The sequence below is a fragment of the Primulina eburnea genome, chromosome 13, assembly GCF_022965805.1.
Source record: "Primulina eburnea isolate SZY01 chromosome 13, ASM2296580v1, whole genome shotgun sequence".
Classification (NCBI taxonomy): domain Eukaryota; kingdom Viridiplantae; phylum Streptophyta; class Magnoliopsida; order Lamiales; family Gesneriaceae; genus Primulina; species Primulina eburnea.
In genome coordinates this window covers 30523606-30541429 of record NC_133113.1, presented here as the reverse complement: position 1 = coordinate 30541429, position 17824 = coordinate 30523606, and the positions used below count along the sequence as shown (strand labels likewise).

At 35.8% G+C, this 17824-nt stretch overlaps 1 protein-coding gene across 1 annotated transcript in view; it reads left to right on the top strand.

Annotated features, from left to right (window-relative positions):
• LOC140808998 (DExH-box ATP-dependent RNA helicase DExH14) overlaps positions 1-17824 on the top strand; it is a 40770-nt gene that overhangs the window by 9042 nt on the left and 13904 nt on the right. The window contains exons 13-33 of the mRNA XM_073166428.1: positions 496-561; positions 686-838; positions 921-1004; positions 1681-1755; positions 1842-1973; positions 2053-2118; positions 3748-3813; positions 3893-4015; positions 5089-5238; positions 8760-8972; positions 9640-9792; positions 9884-10108; positions 10194-10295; positions 10390-10470; positions 10572-10652; positions 12076-12279; positions 12369-12485; positions 12602-12724; positions 16839-16928; positions 17022-17147; positions 17403-17465. Coding sequence (XP_073022529.1) covers positions 496-561; positions 686-838; positions 921-1004; positions 1681-1755; positions 1842-1973; positions 2053-2118; positions 3748-3813; positions 3893-4015; positions 5089-5238; positions 8760-8972; positions 9640-9792; positions 9884-10108; positions 10194-10295; positions 10390-10470; positions 10572-10652; positions 12076-12279; positions 12369-12485; positions 12602-12724; positions 16839-16928; positions 17022-17147; positions 17403-17465 — 2493 coding nt within the window. The remainder of the gene's footprint in view (positions 1-495; positions 562-685; positions 839-920; positions 1005-1680; positions 1756-1841; positions 1974-2052; positions 2119-3747; positions 3814-3892; positions 4016-5088; positions 5239-8759; positions 8973-9639; positions 9793-9883; positions 10109-10193; positions 10296-10389; positions 10471-10571; positions 10653-12075; positions 12280-12368; positions 12486-12601; positions 12725-16838; positions 16929-17021; positions 17148-17402; positions 17466-17824) is intronic.

Here is a 17824-nt window from a genome sequence, read left to right as displayed (position 1 = left end):
CTTTTATGCGATGTGGTAATCATAGTGAACTATTAATTGAGGGATTGAACCACATTTGCTAATGTTATTTTAAAATTTTACCATTTGCATTTTGTACTAGGAGTTTGTTTTCCACTTTTGATTTTCCAGATTGGATCAAGGTATTTATTTCTGGTTGGTTTCCTTTCCTTAAATGTCACTTATTGAATTTTTATCAAGTTTCTTCGAGTCACTCGTGTAAAGGTACATGTAATAATATCTACTTACATTGGCATGACAAGACTTTTGCTTTCATTAAGCTATTGCCATGTTATCTTGATTTTCGAGCTAGAGAAGAAGTTGTTTTCAATTTCTTGGAAAGCCCAAGTGTTTGACCATCAAAACTTGCTCTCTTTTTTTCCTGATGTTCTCTCTTGGTCCAGCTTGAGTTCATGGGGGTGACTCCATTGGTTTGCTTAGTGGTATGTCACACACACTACATCCTCTTGAGGTTTAACGACGATATTTGTTTCACAGGTAGAGTCGACACAAAGTATGATTCGTATAGTGGGACTCTCTGCCACTCTACCGAATTATTTGGAGGTATCTATGCTTTAGTCATAGTTTAGACGTCTTATTTTTCGACAGTACATTTATTTGAGCTAATTTGCATCATGAATATTGGCGAAAGTAATAATTTCAATGGCGATACTTTGCAAATTACTAGGTTGCTCAGTTTTTAAGGGTAAATTCAGATACTGGTCTATTCTTCTTTGATTCAAGCTACCGCCCAGTTCCTCTGGAGCAGCAATATATTGGTATTTCTGAACCGAATTTTGTAGCTCGTAAGGAATTGATGAATGAGATATGCTACAAGAAGGTTTGGTTTATTTTATGAGCACCGAAATTCTATGTAATTGGGAGAAAATAAGTATATGATATCTAATTCTTTCTTTTTTCAGGTTGTTGATTCAATAAGGCGAGGACATCAGGTTATGGTTTTTGTTCATTCACGGAAAGATACTGGAAAAACCGCTGAAAACCTGGTAACGTCGTTTTAACATATACAATAGGGTTTTTGAATGTATTCATGTTCACTTGTACTCGTTACAATAGAACTCTTTGTTACACTTGCCGCAAGGTTAAATAATAAGCTGTCATGACAAAAAAGAAAATGGGACAAGGGTTTATGGTGTTTGGTCAGTGACGTGCCGGATAGCACTGGGAAACTGTACCAGGCTTGAGAAAATGTGGCAATTTGAAATTAGATTTGTTGCCCGGTGCAAATTTTTGCGAGTGGCTAATGCACCAATCGATCAACTAATATAGTAGGACATAGATCCCTGTCTCTTGTCAAATGCTAAATGTGAATTGAAATATTGATTTTTAAGTAAAGATACTCTTGAGGAGTTAAAATAGCTAAAGCTAACCGTGAAACTTATTCGAGGTATGCTCTCTAGAGTTAAGAATCTTACTGTTTCCAAATGAATGTGAATCTGAGTTTGCTTTCAAGAATTGATTATTGCTCTCTGTATATCATCTCACAAATATGCTGGCTTAATCGGGATGCTATTGAAAGAAGTTTATGAAAAGTTTACAAATGTGTATGCTCCTTACATATAGGTGTCTGTATGCATGCACGATAATGAAAACGACTATATTTAGTTTATAATTATCTTCCACATACCACTTTATAACTTTTTGGCATGAATCAATCTACAGGTTGAAATGGCCAAGAGATACGAGGATTTCGAGCTTTTTTCAAACACCTCTCATCCACAATCAGGACTTATGAAGGCAAGGGACTATTGCTGATTGCTCATTTTTGACATTCATTCCATTTAAAGTTTTACGTTTATTCTGACTTATTTGTTTCAATTTAGAAAGAAGTTCTGAAGTCCAGGAATAAGGAGCTGGTCCAACTCTTTGACTATGCTATTGGCATCCATCATGCTGGGATGTTGCGTGTTGACAGAGGACTGACTGAGCGGCTCTTCTCTGGTGGACTTTTAAAGGTATGATGGCACACTATTCAACTGACTGCTCTCAGATTTTCATCGGCATCTTTCTCTGAAAGTTTTTCCTGTATTTTAGGTCCTTGTTTGCACAGCAACTTTGGCATGGGGAGTAAATCTGCCAGCTCATACAGTTGTGATTAAGGTTGTGGAGTGTGTTATCTTTATGATTTATCATGTAGCCATCATCTATGCTCTCCGTCTTTCATGTCTATTCTGGTATAAGAGCCACTATTGTCACTGTACTGTATGCACATCCAATCTCCTGAAAAAGGTTTATTGCAACGGTTCACTTTGAAGTTTAATGTCACTGTTAGGAAGTCCTCTATCTTTCTCCTCTCCCTCTTACCACTGAACTCTCTCCTGCCTCCTGGAACAACTGTTTTTCCTTTTTTCTATTAGGGAATGGGGAGAACTCAATTTTATAAATGCACCAACTTCGTTTTGTCATCTACTCGAGCAATTGTTGCTCAATGTTTTTTCGGGTTAGGTTTTACATTCAATTTTTCTTCAACTCTTACCTAAAACATATCAGGGGAGGATATGTGTTTGCCAGTGGAGGGAGTATGAAACCTGTAGTCAGCACTATTGCCTAGTTCTCTTATGTGGTGTTCATGGTGATCAAAATGGAATTCCGGTCTCTTCTGAAACGCGTGTGCACTGTTAAACGAGTCAAAATGATTTTGCTCAAAATTTGTTACACAAGGAACTATGTCGAGTCGGAAACTATCTCCTTTATGTTTATAATGAATTTTTGATTGCATGATTGACTTTCTAGTTTTTTGAAAAAGACTTTCAAATTTTTAGGTAAACAGAAAAGATCTAATTTTTATTTTGTATATGTTCGATTAAATTGGTCTCAATCCTACTTGTGTTAATTGTATTTTTTTTTGTTCTTTTTGTTTGGTGTGAATCGTATTTTTTTTAAATTTTTTGAACTAGTTAATTGTAATTCGTTTACACAGGAATGTACTTATCATATTAACCAGAAATAATATTTTTCTCTAAAATTTGGTATCCATCCTGAAGACACCTTTGCATGTATATCTTATCTTTTGAAGGCCCAATGCCACTGAATTGTTTGCCTATATTGGCCCTTGGTCTTTACGACTGTGAGTCTTAACACAAAGTTTGAAACACATTCCTTTTATAGTGGTTTCTCGTCAGTTTCACAGTTAACTACCATTCGGATACACTGAAATGACGACGAAACCTTTGATGCATATGTTATCTTTTTTATGCCAATACTCCATTTTATTGTTTACTTAGATTGGCTCTTGGTCCATAAATCTTTGCTCAAACACATCAGTTCTGTACTGATTTTCTAGCTGGAATAATGTCCACAGAAGCCTACGATGTGTTTCTTACAACCATTTCCCAATTAGATGTTAACTTTGGTCATTAATTAGAGTAGTCGTGGAGAGAATTGGTGTAGCTTACAGCAGGATACTTTAAGCAAGCCTATATAACTCAATGAAGCCAGTCTTTTCCTATTTGTTTCAAGATTTATGTGGTATTTAATTACCCCGTGCTATTCCTTAGAGTTCATTAAATTTGAAGCCTTTATGTTTCTTCATACATTTCAGAATTTCACATTTGTTTTCTTCATATATTTCGGAATTTCACATTTGTTGCCCAACTTTTTCAATATTGAACTTCATCACATCGATCAATCATTTCTGCAAGACTTGGGTATTTGATTCAATTATTATGTGTTATATATCAATTATTTTCGCTTGGTTTCTTGTGATGTTTATGCCTGTAAGATCTCCAGGGAACACAAATATATGACCCAAAGGCTGGTGGGTGGAGAGATCTGGGCATGCTTGATGTTATGCAGGTAAGAGGGCTTGCTGGTTTTTCCATCTGATTATATTTTGCATGATGCGGGCCCTTATGAGATCAAATTTATTCTATAGATATTTGGGCGTGCTGGGAGGCCGCAGTTCGATAAAAGTGGTGAAGGAATTATAATCACAAGCCATGACAAACTAGCTTATTATTTGCGACTTTTGACCAGTCAACTTCCCATCGAGAGTCAGGTATATTTTTATCTGGCTTCTTTTCTACCCCGTCCTTACTTTATGGCAATTAATATTAAATAATATATTACAAGAAATTTTACTGGATAGAAAATGCTGGAGTTATTCGGATTTGTTAGATTCAATATTGTTTTTCTTAGGATAAAGTGATGATACATTATTAAGCTGAGAAAATAATTTAATCGAGTAAAAAAAACCATTTAACCATGCGGTGGTGATTTCAAGTGTCAATTCTTGCAGTTATTTTGTGACATTTTATGATGAAACATCCATTTTATACATGGAATCTCATTGGAATTGATGTTATGTCCAAGTCAAATTAGTTTCACATCCTTGTATGTTTAAATAGGAGAAGAATAAGGAGCTTTTGTTGCCATTTACCGTTAACCATATCTTAATTCATCATCATAAAAATCGACCAGTTATCCTATTGTTCAGTATAATTTTATTCCGAGGCGGATTCCCCTCTGCCAATCATAGTTGTCCGCTAAGAAAGAAGATATAATTTGGTGTCAGATTAGTTATTCTTATGTTTGGTCAAGTGGTGCAAACCCATTTTGAGAGTGATTTCTTTGTTTATGATGCTGTTGTCATCTACTGATTCAGAGTATATCCCATAAGATTTGGATCAAGTCTCTTGCTGCATTTTCTTTTTCTTCAAAGTCTCTTGCACGGTTTTCTCTTTTCAGACAAGGGTAAATTTTTTTACAAAACAATATTATGTATCATGGAGGATTTTTGTCTCTGGACTTCAGAAAATCTTCACCCATCCAGGTTGTTTTGGAAGAGGATTTGAAAGCGCTTTTTGTTACATGTTTGCCTCGTGTATCATTTAAAGCAGCAGACCTTGGATCTGAAACGATTTTGCTTTCACGCTCATACCTTCCCTTCTTCATAAAAATTAAATGTCTGGACAAGAGTGAGATATTTAACAAAATTCAGAGTTAGGAAGCTGGGAAGGCTTACTTATTCTGTTGTAATTTAGTTTTATGCCATAATTGCATTATGTTCAACTTATACTTGATAATCAATATGCTCAGATTATTTTCCTTGTTCTTACTCCTTTATTGCAGTTTATTAATTCCTTAAAAGATAATTTAAATGCGGAGGTGGCACTAGGCACTGTAACAAATGTTAAAGAAGCCTGTGCTTGGCTTGGGTATACATATCTTTTCATAAGGATGAAAATGAATCCTTTGGCATATGGCATTGGATGGGATGAGGTATCTTCTAGACTTGTGTTAGTGTTTTAAGTTTTATTTTTTACTGTTATTATGAACATAGTTGCTGTGCTGCCGTTGCGTGAAAATATCATGTAATTTTTTCTTCATTCCTACCCTACTTGAAATGTGGAAATTTAATGTCGGCATTGCTTTTTGATGTCTTGGGAAAATATTTTGGGACAATTTGCTAAAGATTGGATGGAAGACTGTATTAAAAATGTGATGCATGCTTGATATTTTATTTGAAGGAGATATTGTTGGTTGTTGATGTGATATAATATATATTATGTATTATAATGGTGTGTGAGATATTTGAAAATTTTAAAATGCCGTGTCTTGGATGATTTAAAAATAAAATTTATTTTGGACTTTGAACTATGGCTTATTGTTTAATCGGTAAATAACTGTTGAAAAATGACTAAATTGATACATATTTACTTAATGAATAAAAATCACTAAGGTACATGAACTGTCGACATTTATTTAAAGTGATACATAACAATTGGTAGTTATTAAATTTATATAAGAATAATTGAAATCGATTAAATTGATATGTAGCGTGTGAAATTGGTTAACTTCAATTTAATAAGATATTTTACCTTCTAAGAGTGAAAATAGAAAAATTTAGCACTAATAATTAAATTTAATTTAAAATAAATAAAAGGAACAAGAATATGCCTCTCAAGTGTAAATACATCAAGTAAATGCCATATTTTTACTGTCATGTTTATGATAAAAAAAATTATATAACATTTGAATAATGCTTTTCTCTTTAATTTGTAAAATGTATCAAATTGATATTCTTCATTGGTTATTCTATATAATTGTTAAAAGTTAAATAATTAAAAATTGTACTCTCACTTGAAGAAAATAATTGCGAAACGGTGAAAGTGGATTTATTGAGAGTGTTTGCTGATTTTTTTCGTAGATGGGATTGTTAATGGAATTACCAATGAGACTTACATATGTCTTGTTCCTAAGAAAGAAGATGCCAGAATGATCAATGACTTTAGACCAATTAGTTTGATTACGAGTTTATACAAGATATTGGCTAAGGTGTTGACTAATAGATTGAAGAAAATTTTGGGTAAAACAGTGGCGGAGAACCAATGTGCTTTTATTAAGGGGAGGCAAATTTTGGATTGTTGTCTCATAGCAAACGAGGTGGTGGAAGAATATCGTCGCAAGAAAAAAAAAGGCTTGGTGCTTAAAATAGATTTGGAAAAAACTTATGATAAGGTTGATTGGCAGTTTCTTGACTACGTGCTTCGCATGAAAGGTTTTGGGGAGAGATAGACAAGGTGGATAAGGGGTTGTGTATCTAATGTGTCATTCTCGATCATTGTTAATGGAAAACCATGTGGGAAAATCAAAGGGGAAAGAGACTTAAGACAAGGGGATCCTTTATCACCGTTTCTATTCAATATAGTTGCCGATGTGTTGGGGAGGATGGTGGATAAGTCGAGGGAGGATAATGAATTTAAGGGGTTTGAAGTCGGGAAAGATAAATTGGAAATCTCACACTTGCAATTTGCGGATGATACTTTGTTTTTCGCAAACTCAAGAAATGATGTGGTGGCATTTATTGGACATAATCAGTAAGTTTGGCAGAATTTCTGGGCTGCAAAATTAATTTGGGGAAAAGTGTGGTGTTGGGATTGAATTGCGAGGATGGGGAAGTTAAAGAGTTGGCGCTGTCTTTTGGGTGCAAAAAAGAAATTTGGCCTATTAAATATCTCGGGTTACCTTTGGGAGGTAATTCCCACAAATTGGAATTCTGGGAATCCGTTCTCTCTAAAATGTCCAAGAAACTGGCAAGTTTGAAAAAAGGATTCTTATCGAGGGGCGGCCGAACCATTTTGATTAAAGCTGTTCTTTGTGCATTACCATCTTATTACATGTCAATTTTCAAAGTTCCGGTCAAGGTGGCAACAATGATGGAGAAAATGATGAGGGATTTTTTGTGGGATGGAGATGATGGGGAAAAACACTACCATGTGGTTGGATGGAAGCAAGTGAGTAAGCCTAAGGATAAAGGCGGTTTAGGATTGGGGGATATATGTCTCAGAAATAAGGCATTGCTTGGTAAATGGTGGTGGAGAGGGTCGGTGGAAAGGGGGTCCATGTGGAAGAAGATTATTAAGAACATCTACGGCATACAGGAAAATGGATGGGATTTGGGCTTGGCGGATAAAGTGACATTCAGAAGTCCTTGGAAGTTCATTTCTCGGTCTTACAAGGCTTTCCATCAACTTGTTAGGGTTGTGCCTAAGCAGGGTAATCTCGTTCGTTTTTGGGAGGATATTTGGGAGGGAGACGTCTCATTTAGATTTAGATTTCCTTCTTTGTTTCGCATTTCTGCTTTGGTCAATAAACCTATCAGTCAGTTCATAGAAGTTGTCAATGTTGAGGGGGGTTGCTCTTTCATTTGGGATGTGAGGTTTAGAAGAGATCTTACAAAGGGTGAGTTTGGGGATTTTACAATTTTATTGGGTGTCCTTCAGAGTGTCAGATTGAATATGGATATTGAGGATTATAGAGTTTGGTTGGGAGATCCTTCAGGGTTGTTTTCTGTCAGTTCGTTTTATAATTCTTTTTTCAATCTATCCAATTCCACTGCATTTAGTTGTTTTAATAATATCTGGAAAATACATGTCCCACAAAAGATTAAGATTTTCTCGTGGATCATGGCATTGGGGAAGCTTCCCACGTCCGACTCAGTGCAAAGAAGGTGGAACATTGTATTTTGTGCCCACAGTGGTGTTGTTTATGCCGAAATGACGAGGAGAATCTGGATCATTTGATGTTGCATTGCTCATTTGCTATGGGTAATTGGTCCAGAGTTTTACAAGAGATGGGATTTCATTGGGTTGTTCCGAGGCAAGCAAGAGATCTTTTTTTTACGGAATTCGTGACTCAATCACACAAAAAGCTCGGCAAATTCTGGACACTGATAATACCTTATGTATTTTGGTCACTGTGGTTGAAAAGGAATAGAAGAATATTTGATGATATTGAGGATTCAGTCGATCAAGTATGGGAAAAATTGAAATTCAGAATTGCAGCCTGCACAACAAACTTGAAAGAGTTCCGTCATTTAGGGATCTCTGACTTAGTTAGGGACTGGAAATATGCGTGTATGTAATAGCTTTGCTCTCTGTCAAGGGTTTTTTAAGTAATGAGGGTAGTATGATGCTATCATATAGTGATGGGTTATTTAGTACCATTGTATTGTGTTGTGGATTTCTTATCCGCACTATGTTGTAACCTAAGTCTTTATAATATATTCAATTTCCTATAAAAAAAAAAAGTTATAGTTCATTTATTCGTTTGATTTTAATTTGAGTCACAAGTAAACTTGTATCGATTGCATTATTTTCAGTAGTTTTTGTACCAATTCGAAATAACTGCATTGTTGTATCCATAACTTTATCTATGGTATAATTCTGTTTATGCATATGTGTTGGTCTTTGTATGTATATTTGTGTGCTAGGATTAAAATTGTGGAATACAACTGATAGGTACTTGCTGATCCTTCGCTGAGTCTAAAGCAAAGATCTCTGGTCTCTGATTCTGCACGTGCTCTTGATAAGGCAAAAATGATGCGCTTCGATGAGAAGAGTGGAAATTTTTATTGTACTGAGCTTGGTCGTATAGCAAGCCACTTTTATATCCAATACTCCAGTGTTGAAACTTATAATGAAATGTTGAAACGCCACATGAGTGATAGCGAGGTAATTGATGATTGATCAATGATCACAAATTTACATTTTTGGTGCCTATGCTATTTGGTCAGTGTTATTAATGTATTAATCATTGTTTGTCACGTAAATAGGTTTCTCCTGTGCAACACATAAAAATATGTATTTTTTCAGCTTTCTTTTTAAGTTTTGAATGGTATAGGGAGGAAAGTTCAGGAAGCGCTCAATACTAAATCTTTCCACACTACAGTGATTGTTGTTTTATCTCTTTAACTCAGACTCTGTAGCTACTAAGTTAGTAATTAAGGGCATATGGGAATGGTGTTTTGTACATTGTAATAAAACAATGTGGAGCTCATTCATTTTAAACTGAATGGAAAAGGTTTAAAGGTTTTAGAGTTGATCTCTCAATATTGATCTTGTGATGGGAAAAGGTGGAGCTCATTCATTTTAAACATTTTTACTCACTCCGTGTCCTGGCATTGTATTTTTCAAAAATCGCATGAGAGGTGTGTAGGGACTGCAGTGCATGTTATTTAGAGATGCAAGCACCATTACTGATGCACTGTTTACAAATATTGAATTATCTGGCAGCACCGTTGTTTCTGACAGTTGACATATTAATAGACTCTTTTATAGATGTGTGTCAGAATATCATATATCGATTCACAACTTTCTATTTTATTTCATCTTCTTGCAGGTGATCGACATGATTGCCCATTCTTCTGAATTTGAAAATATTGTTGTTCGAGAGGAGGAACAAAATGAGCTTGAATTGATGACTCGCAAATGTCCTTTAGAAGTTAAGGGTGGTCCATCAAATAAACATGGGAAAGTTTCGATTCTTATACAGGTATCATGCTGATCTTTGACTGGTAATAAATGTAGTTTTTGCAGAATTAGACATTGTTATCTGACACTATTGACTTGCTTTTGTTGAGCAGTTGTACATATCCAGGGGTTCAATCGATACTTTCTCACTAGTTTCTGATGCAGCATATATTAGTTCAAGCTTGGCTCGTGTTATGCGGGCCTTATTTGAGATTTGTTTGTGTAGAGGGTGGAGTGAGATGTCTTCTTTCATGTTAGAGTACTGCAAGGCCGTGGATCGTCAAATTTGGCCCCACCAACATCCTCTCAGACAATTTGACAAAGATATTTCTGTGGAAGTATGTTGCAATTAATTGTTTGGCTGATATTTGTTGTAAAATTAAATTAGTTTCTAAATCATTATTGTTTTACATTCTATGTCAGATTCTAAGGAAGCTTGAGGAAAGAGAAGTGGACCTAGATCGCCTATATGAGATGCAGGAGAAAGACATAGGAGCTTTGATTCGCTATGCTCCTGGAGGGAAGGTATTTCTTCAGTTACTTGTTATTTTAGGAGATATTCAATTGTTTTGGTGGTTTCCCGATGATAAAATTTGTTTTGGTTTCTTGTGTATTCAAGTTGGTCAAACAATACTTGGGATATTTCCCAATGGTCCAGTTATTTGCTACAGTTAGTCCAATCACAAGAACTGTTCTGAAGGTAAGGACTAGTTGGTTGTACTTTCTTTTTCTTTTTTTCTCCTGCAATTGAAATTTTTTGTAGCTTTTGAATTGTCTTAAGAAACAAGTTATTTCTGTTAGGTTGATTTGATTATTACCCCTGAGTTTGTCTGGAAAGATCGGTTTCATGGTACTGTACAACGCTGGTGGATTTTAGTGGAGGTACGTTTTTACTAAATTTTTCCTAAGTTTAAAGGAGTTCTCATTCTTTTTTCTATAGATGGCAAATTGCATGATGGAATCTGACAACTAGGACATATGAAAGACTGAAAGCAAATAATGAGTGACGAGGACTTGTCTTGACAAAATTTAGTCCGAACTTAACTTGATTGCTTAGAGAAGTTACTTTATGAGAGGAGAAAAATGTACAGCTGTCTGACAAAATGAATTTTCTATACTGCATGTTCTGTATGGCTCTATATATATTCAAGTTTATATTTTACTTTAATGAGAACAGATAAAATAAGCATTAGCCTTGTACGCGCATGTGTCATTAGTATTATTAATGGTCTTGGAACTGAGAACCAGTATATGTCCAAGTCAGTATATTTTATTTTTGGTCATATCTTTCATTAGATTTTTGCTTTTTTAAGTCTTGTTGTACCATGCATGAAAACAATAATGGCACAAATGCTAATCTTAAACAAGTGTGGCAGTACCTAAATTTCTGTGAACTTAATCTCTAGCTAATGGTCTTTATTTTTAGTACGTGTAAATAATTTATGGAGTGCCAACCTCTTCAAATTGCGTTCTTGAATCCACCAAGCCTCCTGATTTCTAAATATTGTGATGCTAATATTCTTTTGAGAATACACGAGAAATGTTCACGATTAAATGAAATGAAAATCTAATTTACTGCATCAAGTGAAGACTTCATAGGTAGTACTTAATTTGCATGCAGATAGTGATTCGTGAATAACATTGTGAGAGATATCTAACTGGTAGTTTGATTTGTTTTGATTAATAAATGTTCATGCTGGACAGTGTGCTTGATTCACGTGTTACTTGTAGTTATTCAGTCACTTAATTCTCTTGAGGAAGATCTGTGTTTTTCTATCTGTTGCATGTGCGCGTAGATAGCAAATATCTGCTAGATAATCTTAGGAGGTAATAAAGACATATGTGACGGTTGCATTAGAAATTGAAGTTCAAGGGTGATATAAGTTTTTGTTGAATTTCTGTCAGAAAGCCGTTGTGAGAGATCTGTAATAGTTTAATAAGATGTGAATCCACCAAATACAAGAGCAAATAAAACAGGATCCAGTTGTGTTTCATCTATTAGAATTAGAATTCTGGCAGCCTCCCTTTGTACTACTCAATGAATTAATTATGCATGTTAATTTTGATATATTCTCGATTCCTTGTATGTCAATGTTTGAATTTAATTTTCCTAATTGAAATGTAGTCAAACAGTTAGCCCATCGATGGAACTGTTTTCTCTAATGGCTCATTTATGTTTCAAGTCACGGTGGTTCTGTGAGAGTGGATAAAAAAGAATACTCGAAAAATTGGAACACGGTACAATGTTTGGCCGTCTTGCCTTCCTCCAGAATTGAATTAATGATCATTTGTTTCTTTTTTGTAGGATTCTGAGAATGATCATATATATCACTCAGAGCTCTTTTCATTAACAAAGCGCATGGCCAAAGGGGAACCTCAGAAACTATCTTTCACAGTTCCTATCTTTGAGCCACACCCTCCTCAGTACATCATTCGTGCAATTTCCGATTCGTGGTTGCATGCAGAGGCTTTCTACATTATATCAATCCAGAACCTTGCACTGCCAGAGGTTGACTTATGAATTAATGCTGTGTTTTCTTTTGTGGTGGAATTAACCATTTCTGAGTTTTGTACAACTAATCATTATACTTTCCTCAGGCACATACTACTCATACCGAACTCCTTGATCTGAAACCCCTTCCTGTGACCGCACTTAGCTGTAGAACCTATGAAGCATTGTATGACTTTTCACACTTTAACCCCATACAGACGCAGGTTTTGATTAATCTTTATTTTGTTACTTTCTCCTTTTCTTGATATCCAAAATTCTCTATCTGATATGCATTCACAAGTTTATTGATTCTGAGGCGGTGTTTCGGTTATTTTGACAGGCTTTCCATGTGTTGTATCACACAGATCAAAATGTTCTTTTGGGAGCCCCAACAGGAAGTGGTAAAACCATATCAGCTGAGCTTGCTATGCTTCATCTGTTTAATACTCAACCGGATATGAAGGTACTTTTTTTGTTTCCTCATGCTAATTTGGCATCATAATTTTCCTTTTTCACTCTGCGATTTCTGCAAATTGCTTTTGGCATATTAATGGGTATTTGCCAAACTTTATTTGCTTAATCATTACATTGGTTCGTCAGCTCAAATCTTTTGAGTGAGCTTTACTTGTAAACTGGGCCAACTCAAACCTTTTGAGCGAGCTTTATGTGTAAACTGGGCTAATAAATTTCCTGCACTGCGTTCTAAACCACCATGTTATTTTCCTACTAGTTCCCAAAGGGCTGTTGAATCTGTTAACAATAGATTTTGACGTTTAAAACTCAGTCTGTTGTTTATCCTGCGGCTATTTCATGCCCATTGATATGGATTTGTAAAGTTATGATGTATCTATGTTTACCCAATCATAGGATTAAATTTTGTTGGCCTCGAGTGTCCATTATTTCTACTAAATAATGTAGTTTCCCCAGAGCTCAAATGTCCATCCGTGAGGCAGATGTGTCTGGTCTATCTGTATTAGCTTTGACGATCGTGACTTTACTTGGCTTGTTGTAACGACATTAGTTTTGTTAGTAAGCTGTTAGATACAGCAATGTTAGTATCAATGTTTGAATGATATTTTAATATGCTGGGAGAATATGCATATGGAATCAATTTTGAAAATGATTTGACATCAAAGTTGCGAACTAACAAAGGCTGTTGTTTTTAATAATTGACGTCATGTTCGCCCATAGAAATTTTATGAATAGCAAGCCAAAATTTCCAGAATGGCAAAAAATTCGGAAGTTCTTATGTTTGTTCACGAGCATGCACACAAGAAAAGCTTCAGTCATCGGTTGTAACGACACATTTGTTAAGGAAGCAAGGCACACTAGGACACACATGAGCTCTGTAGCCTAGATTCACGAGTTAATTAATTGAGGATTAAATCAGAATATTGATTTATGCAGAAAATTATGTAATAGCACTGTCTAATAGGAACAGTCCAAAGCATTACACAATAATGAACCAAGTATTCATTGCTAATATGCGTGTAGTCGAATGTTACATTGGGTTACACTTAAAGTATACAATCCTTGCATTTGAGGCTTGTTTGAAACACATCTTAATTTGTTGATGCTTACCTAGATGCTACATGATAATTAACCAAATGCATTACTGAACATGCACATATGGATAATGTTACATTTTATTACCTTAAAGTATACAATCCTTGCATTTGAGGCTTGTTTAAAACGTATCTTAATTCTTCATGGTGCACCTAGACTAGATGTATGCTTCATGGTCAAGGTTTGTGCCTCACTGTAACACCGAGCCTCAGCATGGCTTGAGGTGTAAGATCTATGCATCACTGTCACCTTATCAACTCTTAGTAACTCTGATGAGGCATCTACACAGTCTTCCCTTTGGGACTTTTTTTGGTCATGAATCCTTTTTTCTATTATTGAACCCTAGTGTCTGGATTAACTATGATTATGTATATTTATGATGAGGTGCCAATCGAAGATTCCATAATTAAGTTTTTCAGTAATTTATACAGTAGGGGAGAGAGCATTGAAGGAGTGGAGTGGAGTCTGATTGATGGTGAGGCTGGAGACGAGTTGAAGAAATCTTTTTCAGACGAGGAGATTAAAAAAGTGTTGTTTGAAAGTGATGGATCGAAGGCTCTAGGCCCAAATGGTTTTACAATGACATTTTTTCAAGAGTGTTGAGATACTGTCAAAGATGATTTTGTGAAGATGTTCAACGAATTTTTTGAGGGAGGTGTTGTAAATGGTATCGCCAATGAAATGTATATGCCTAATACCAAATAAACAAGATGCGAGCAAGGTTAAGGATTTTAGGCCAATCAGATTGACAACTAGCCTGTATAAGATTATTTTCTAAAGTCTTATCAAAAATATTGAAGGAAGTTTTAAATACAACCGCAGCAGAGAATCAATGCGCATTCATTGAAAGGAGAGTGACAAATTCTTGGTTGTTGTTTATTGCCAATGAACTGGTGGAGGAGATGAAATACAAAAAGAAGAAAGGGTGGGTGTTTAAGGTTGACTTTGAGAAAGCTTATGATAACGTGAATTGGAGTTTTTTGGAGTTTATTTTACAAAAAAGAAAGGGTTTGGAGAGAAATAGACGAAGTGGATTAAGGGTTGCATCTCGACTGTTTTTTTCAGTCATTATAAATGGTAGGCGGAGAGGCAAATTCAAGGGAGAGAGAGGTCTAAGGCAAGGGGATCCTTTTTTCCCTTCCTGTTTAATCTTGTGGTAGATGTGTTGGGTAGATTGGTGGACAAGGCGAAGGCATTGAACGAGATCCGGGGAATGGACGTTGGTAGTGAGGAAGTTGAGGTATCACATATTTAATTTGCGGATGACACTGTTTTTTTATTGAGAGTGAAAATTATATGCGGCTTTTGTTGGAGATTTTGAATTTATTCTGCCAAATGTCGGGATTAAAGATCAGTTTGGAAAAATATGCACCGTTGGGAATAAATTGTATAGAAGTAGAAATAGTGGGGCTGGCTATAGAGATTGGGTGTAGGAGGGAGTAGTGACCTATTAAATATCTAAGGTTTCCATGAGGGGAAAATCCAATGAAAACTGAATTTTGGGAACCCATAGTGTCTAAGATGTCGAAGTTGGCAAGCTTGAAGAAAGCTTTTTTTTTTATCAAGGGGGCGATTAAGTTTGATTTCGGTGGTGTTGAATGCTCTTCCAATGTGTTTCATGTCTCTTTTTAGGGTACCGTACCAAAAGGTGTAACGAAGGTTATGGAGAAGATTATGAAGAATTTTTTATGGGATGGAGATCGCATTGTCATTTGGCCGCGTGGGAGCAGGTTTGTAACCGAAAGATAGAGGGGGACTGGGTATTGAAAACATTTGTTAGAGGAATAAGACACTTATGGGGAAATGGTGGTGGAGAGACTATGTCGAGGGGGCGCCGTTATGGAAGAAAGTTATTATGAGCAAATATGGGATCCATGATAATGGATGAGATGTGGGTTTAGCAACGAACATTACATTTAGAACTCCCTGGAAATTATTTCTCATACTTAACCGACTTCTCATCAACTGGTGAGGACAGTGGCTAAAGGGGAAATCTCAGTAGATTTTGGAAGGATAAGTGGTTGGGAGAGTCATCTTTTAAAGAACATTACCCAGCTTGATTTCATATCCCTTTGCTTCATAACAAGCCTTTTATCCGTTTCATTCAAGAGGAAAGAGATCGGCTAAATTCTTCGTTATCGTGGGTTTTACATTTCGGAAGGGATTTGAGTGATGGGGAAGTGAGTGAGTTGAGTTCTTTGTTAGGGGTTTTAGATAATGTTGGGTTGAATGTGGAAGGTGAGTATTTTAGGGCTTGTCCTTCCTCAAGACCTTTCTCTGTTGAACCTTTCTATCTTCAGGACCTTTCTCAGTTGAACCTTTCTATGAATCATTCTTTCTAATCAGTGTTTTTCTTTTTTTCCCCCTCATTTTCAATTTCTTTGGAAATAATCGATCCCGTACAAGGTTCAAGTATTCTTGTGGATTGTAGCTCTGGGTAAATTGCCAACTTGCTACAAGTTGCAAAAACTGGCCTAATTGTGCACTATGTCCGAATTGGTGTGTCTTTTGCCTGAAGTAGAAAGATTTATTTATGCATTGTCCGTTCACGAATTGTATTTAGTCCAAAGCTCTAGAGGAGTTGGGTTTGGTGTGGGTTGCTCCGAGATCAGCATGTGAAATGCTTGTCTTAGATATTGATCGTGATCTTGGTAAGAAAGGAATTACTGGCATTTGGCAGTCCATTGAATCTGTTGGTCAATCTGGATAGAGCGGAATAGCAGGATCTTCGACAATGTAGCAGAGTCGATTGATGAATGTTGGGAAAAGATTGGGTTTAGGGTTGCCGTTCGGACAAGGAAGTGCTCATATTTTAAGCATTTCTCGATTTCAGATTTAGTTTGGGATTGAGGCTTTATTTGTTATTGATGTAACAAGAGCTTATTTAGTTGTTGCGAGAATGCAGGTTATCTATATAGCGTTTCTTATCAAAAAATGCATATGTTGGTAAAATGTCACAGTTCATGTGGTTGTTTTGATTGTATAGATGATTTAGTTGTTGCGAGATGCAGGTTATCTATATAGCACCTTTAAAGGCTCTTGTTCGAGAAAGAATGAATGATTGGAGAAAGCGTCTTGTTTCCAAACTTGGAAAACATATGGTGAGATCTTTTATTTATTTATTTATTTATTTTTCCTTTTCATCTCTGCACAATTATACCAAACATGATTAGCCTATTGTGATTTTTTATCAGGTTGAGATGACTGGTGATTATACCCCAGATTTGACAGCTCTTTTATCTACAGACATCATAATATCTACTCCCGAAAAGTGGGATGGCATCAGTCGTAACTGGCACAGTCGAGGTTATGTCAAGAAGGTGAACCATTTGTTTTTTGTTGGCTGTTGTTTTGTAGGCAAAATATTCTCTCTTAATCTTCGGAGGAATTATTTCTTGAATAGAAACTCTAGGTTTAATGGTCTGAATTCTGAACCATGCCCTGTGTTATTTCTCGCTAGTGCTTCCAGAATTTGTCCTTAAAGATAGATTATGCAGTGAATTTACCTTGAAGTGTTCACATTGTGTTAAGATCTGAATTTTCCATCCATTAAGTATTGAGAAATCTGTTTTCAGGTTGGGCTCATGATATTGGATGAGATTCACTTGCTTGGTGCTGATCGTGGACCCATACTGGAGGTATGGACCTTTCACTACTTCAATATATTCCCAATATTCCTTGAGATAACAATTGAAGTCTGAGTTAATAACGTATGAGCTTTAGTTTGCATGTTTGATTTCGAACATAAGCTGTCTTGTAAGTTTCTCTCAAGTGCAAGATTATGACTCAGGCAAAGCCAGTGCACTACTTAGCTTGTATAAACCCAACGGTAACAGGGTTTACAATTTGCACAAATTGCAGTTCTATATCGTTATGACTGGAGAAATTTGCTCCCCTGTATCATTAGTACTTGTGGGAGTTGAAATAATGATGTTAAAAGCAGTTAACATAGCTTACTTTTTTATCTTCTTATTGAGGTTGTGGAACATGACCACAA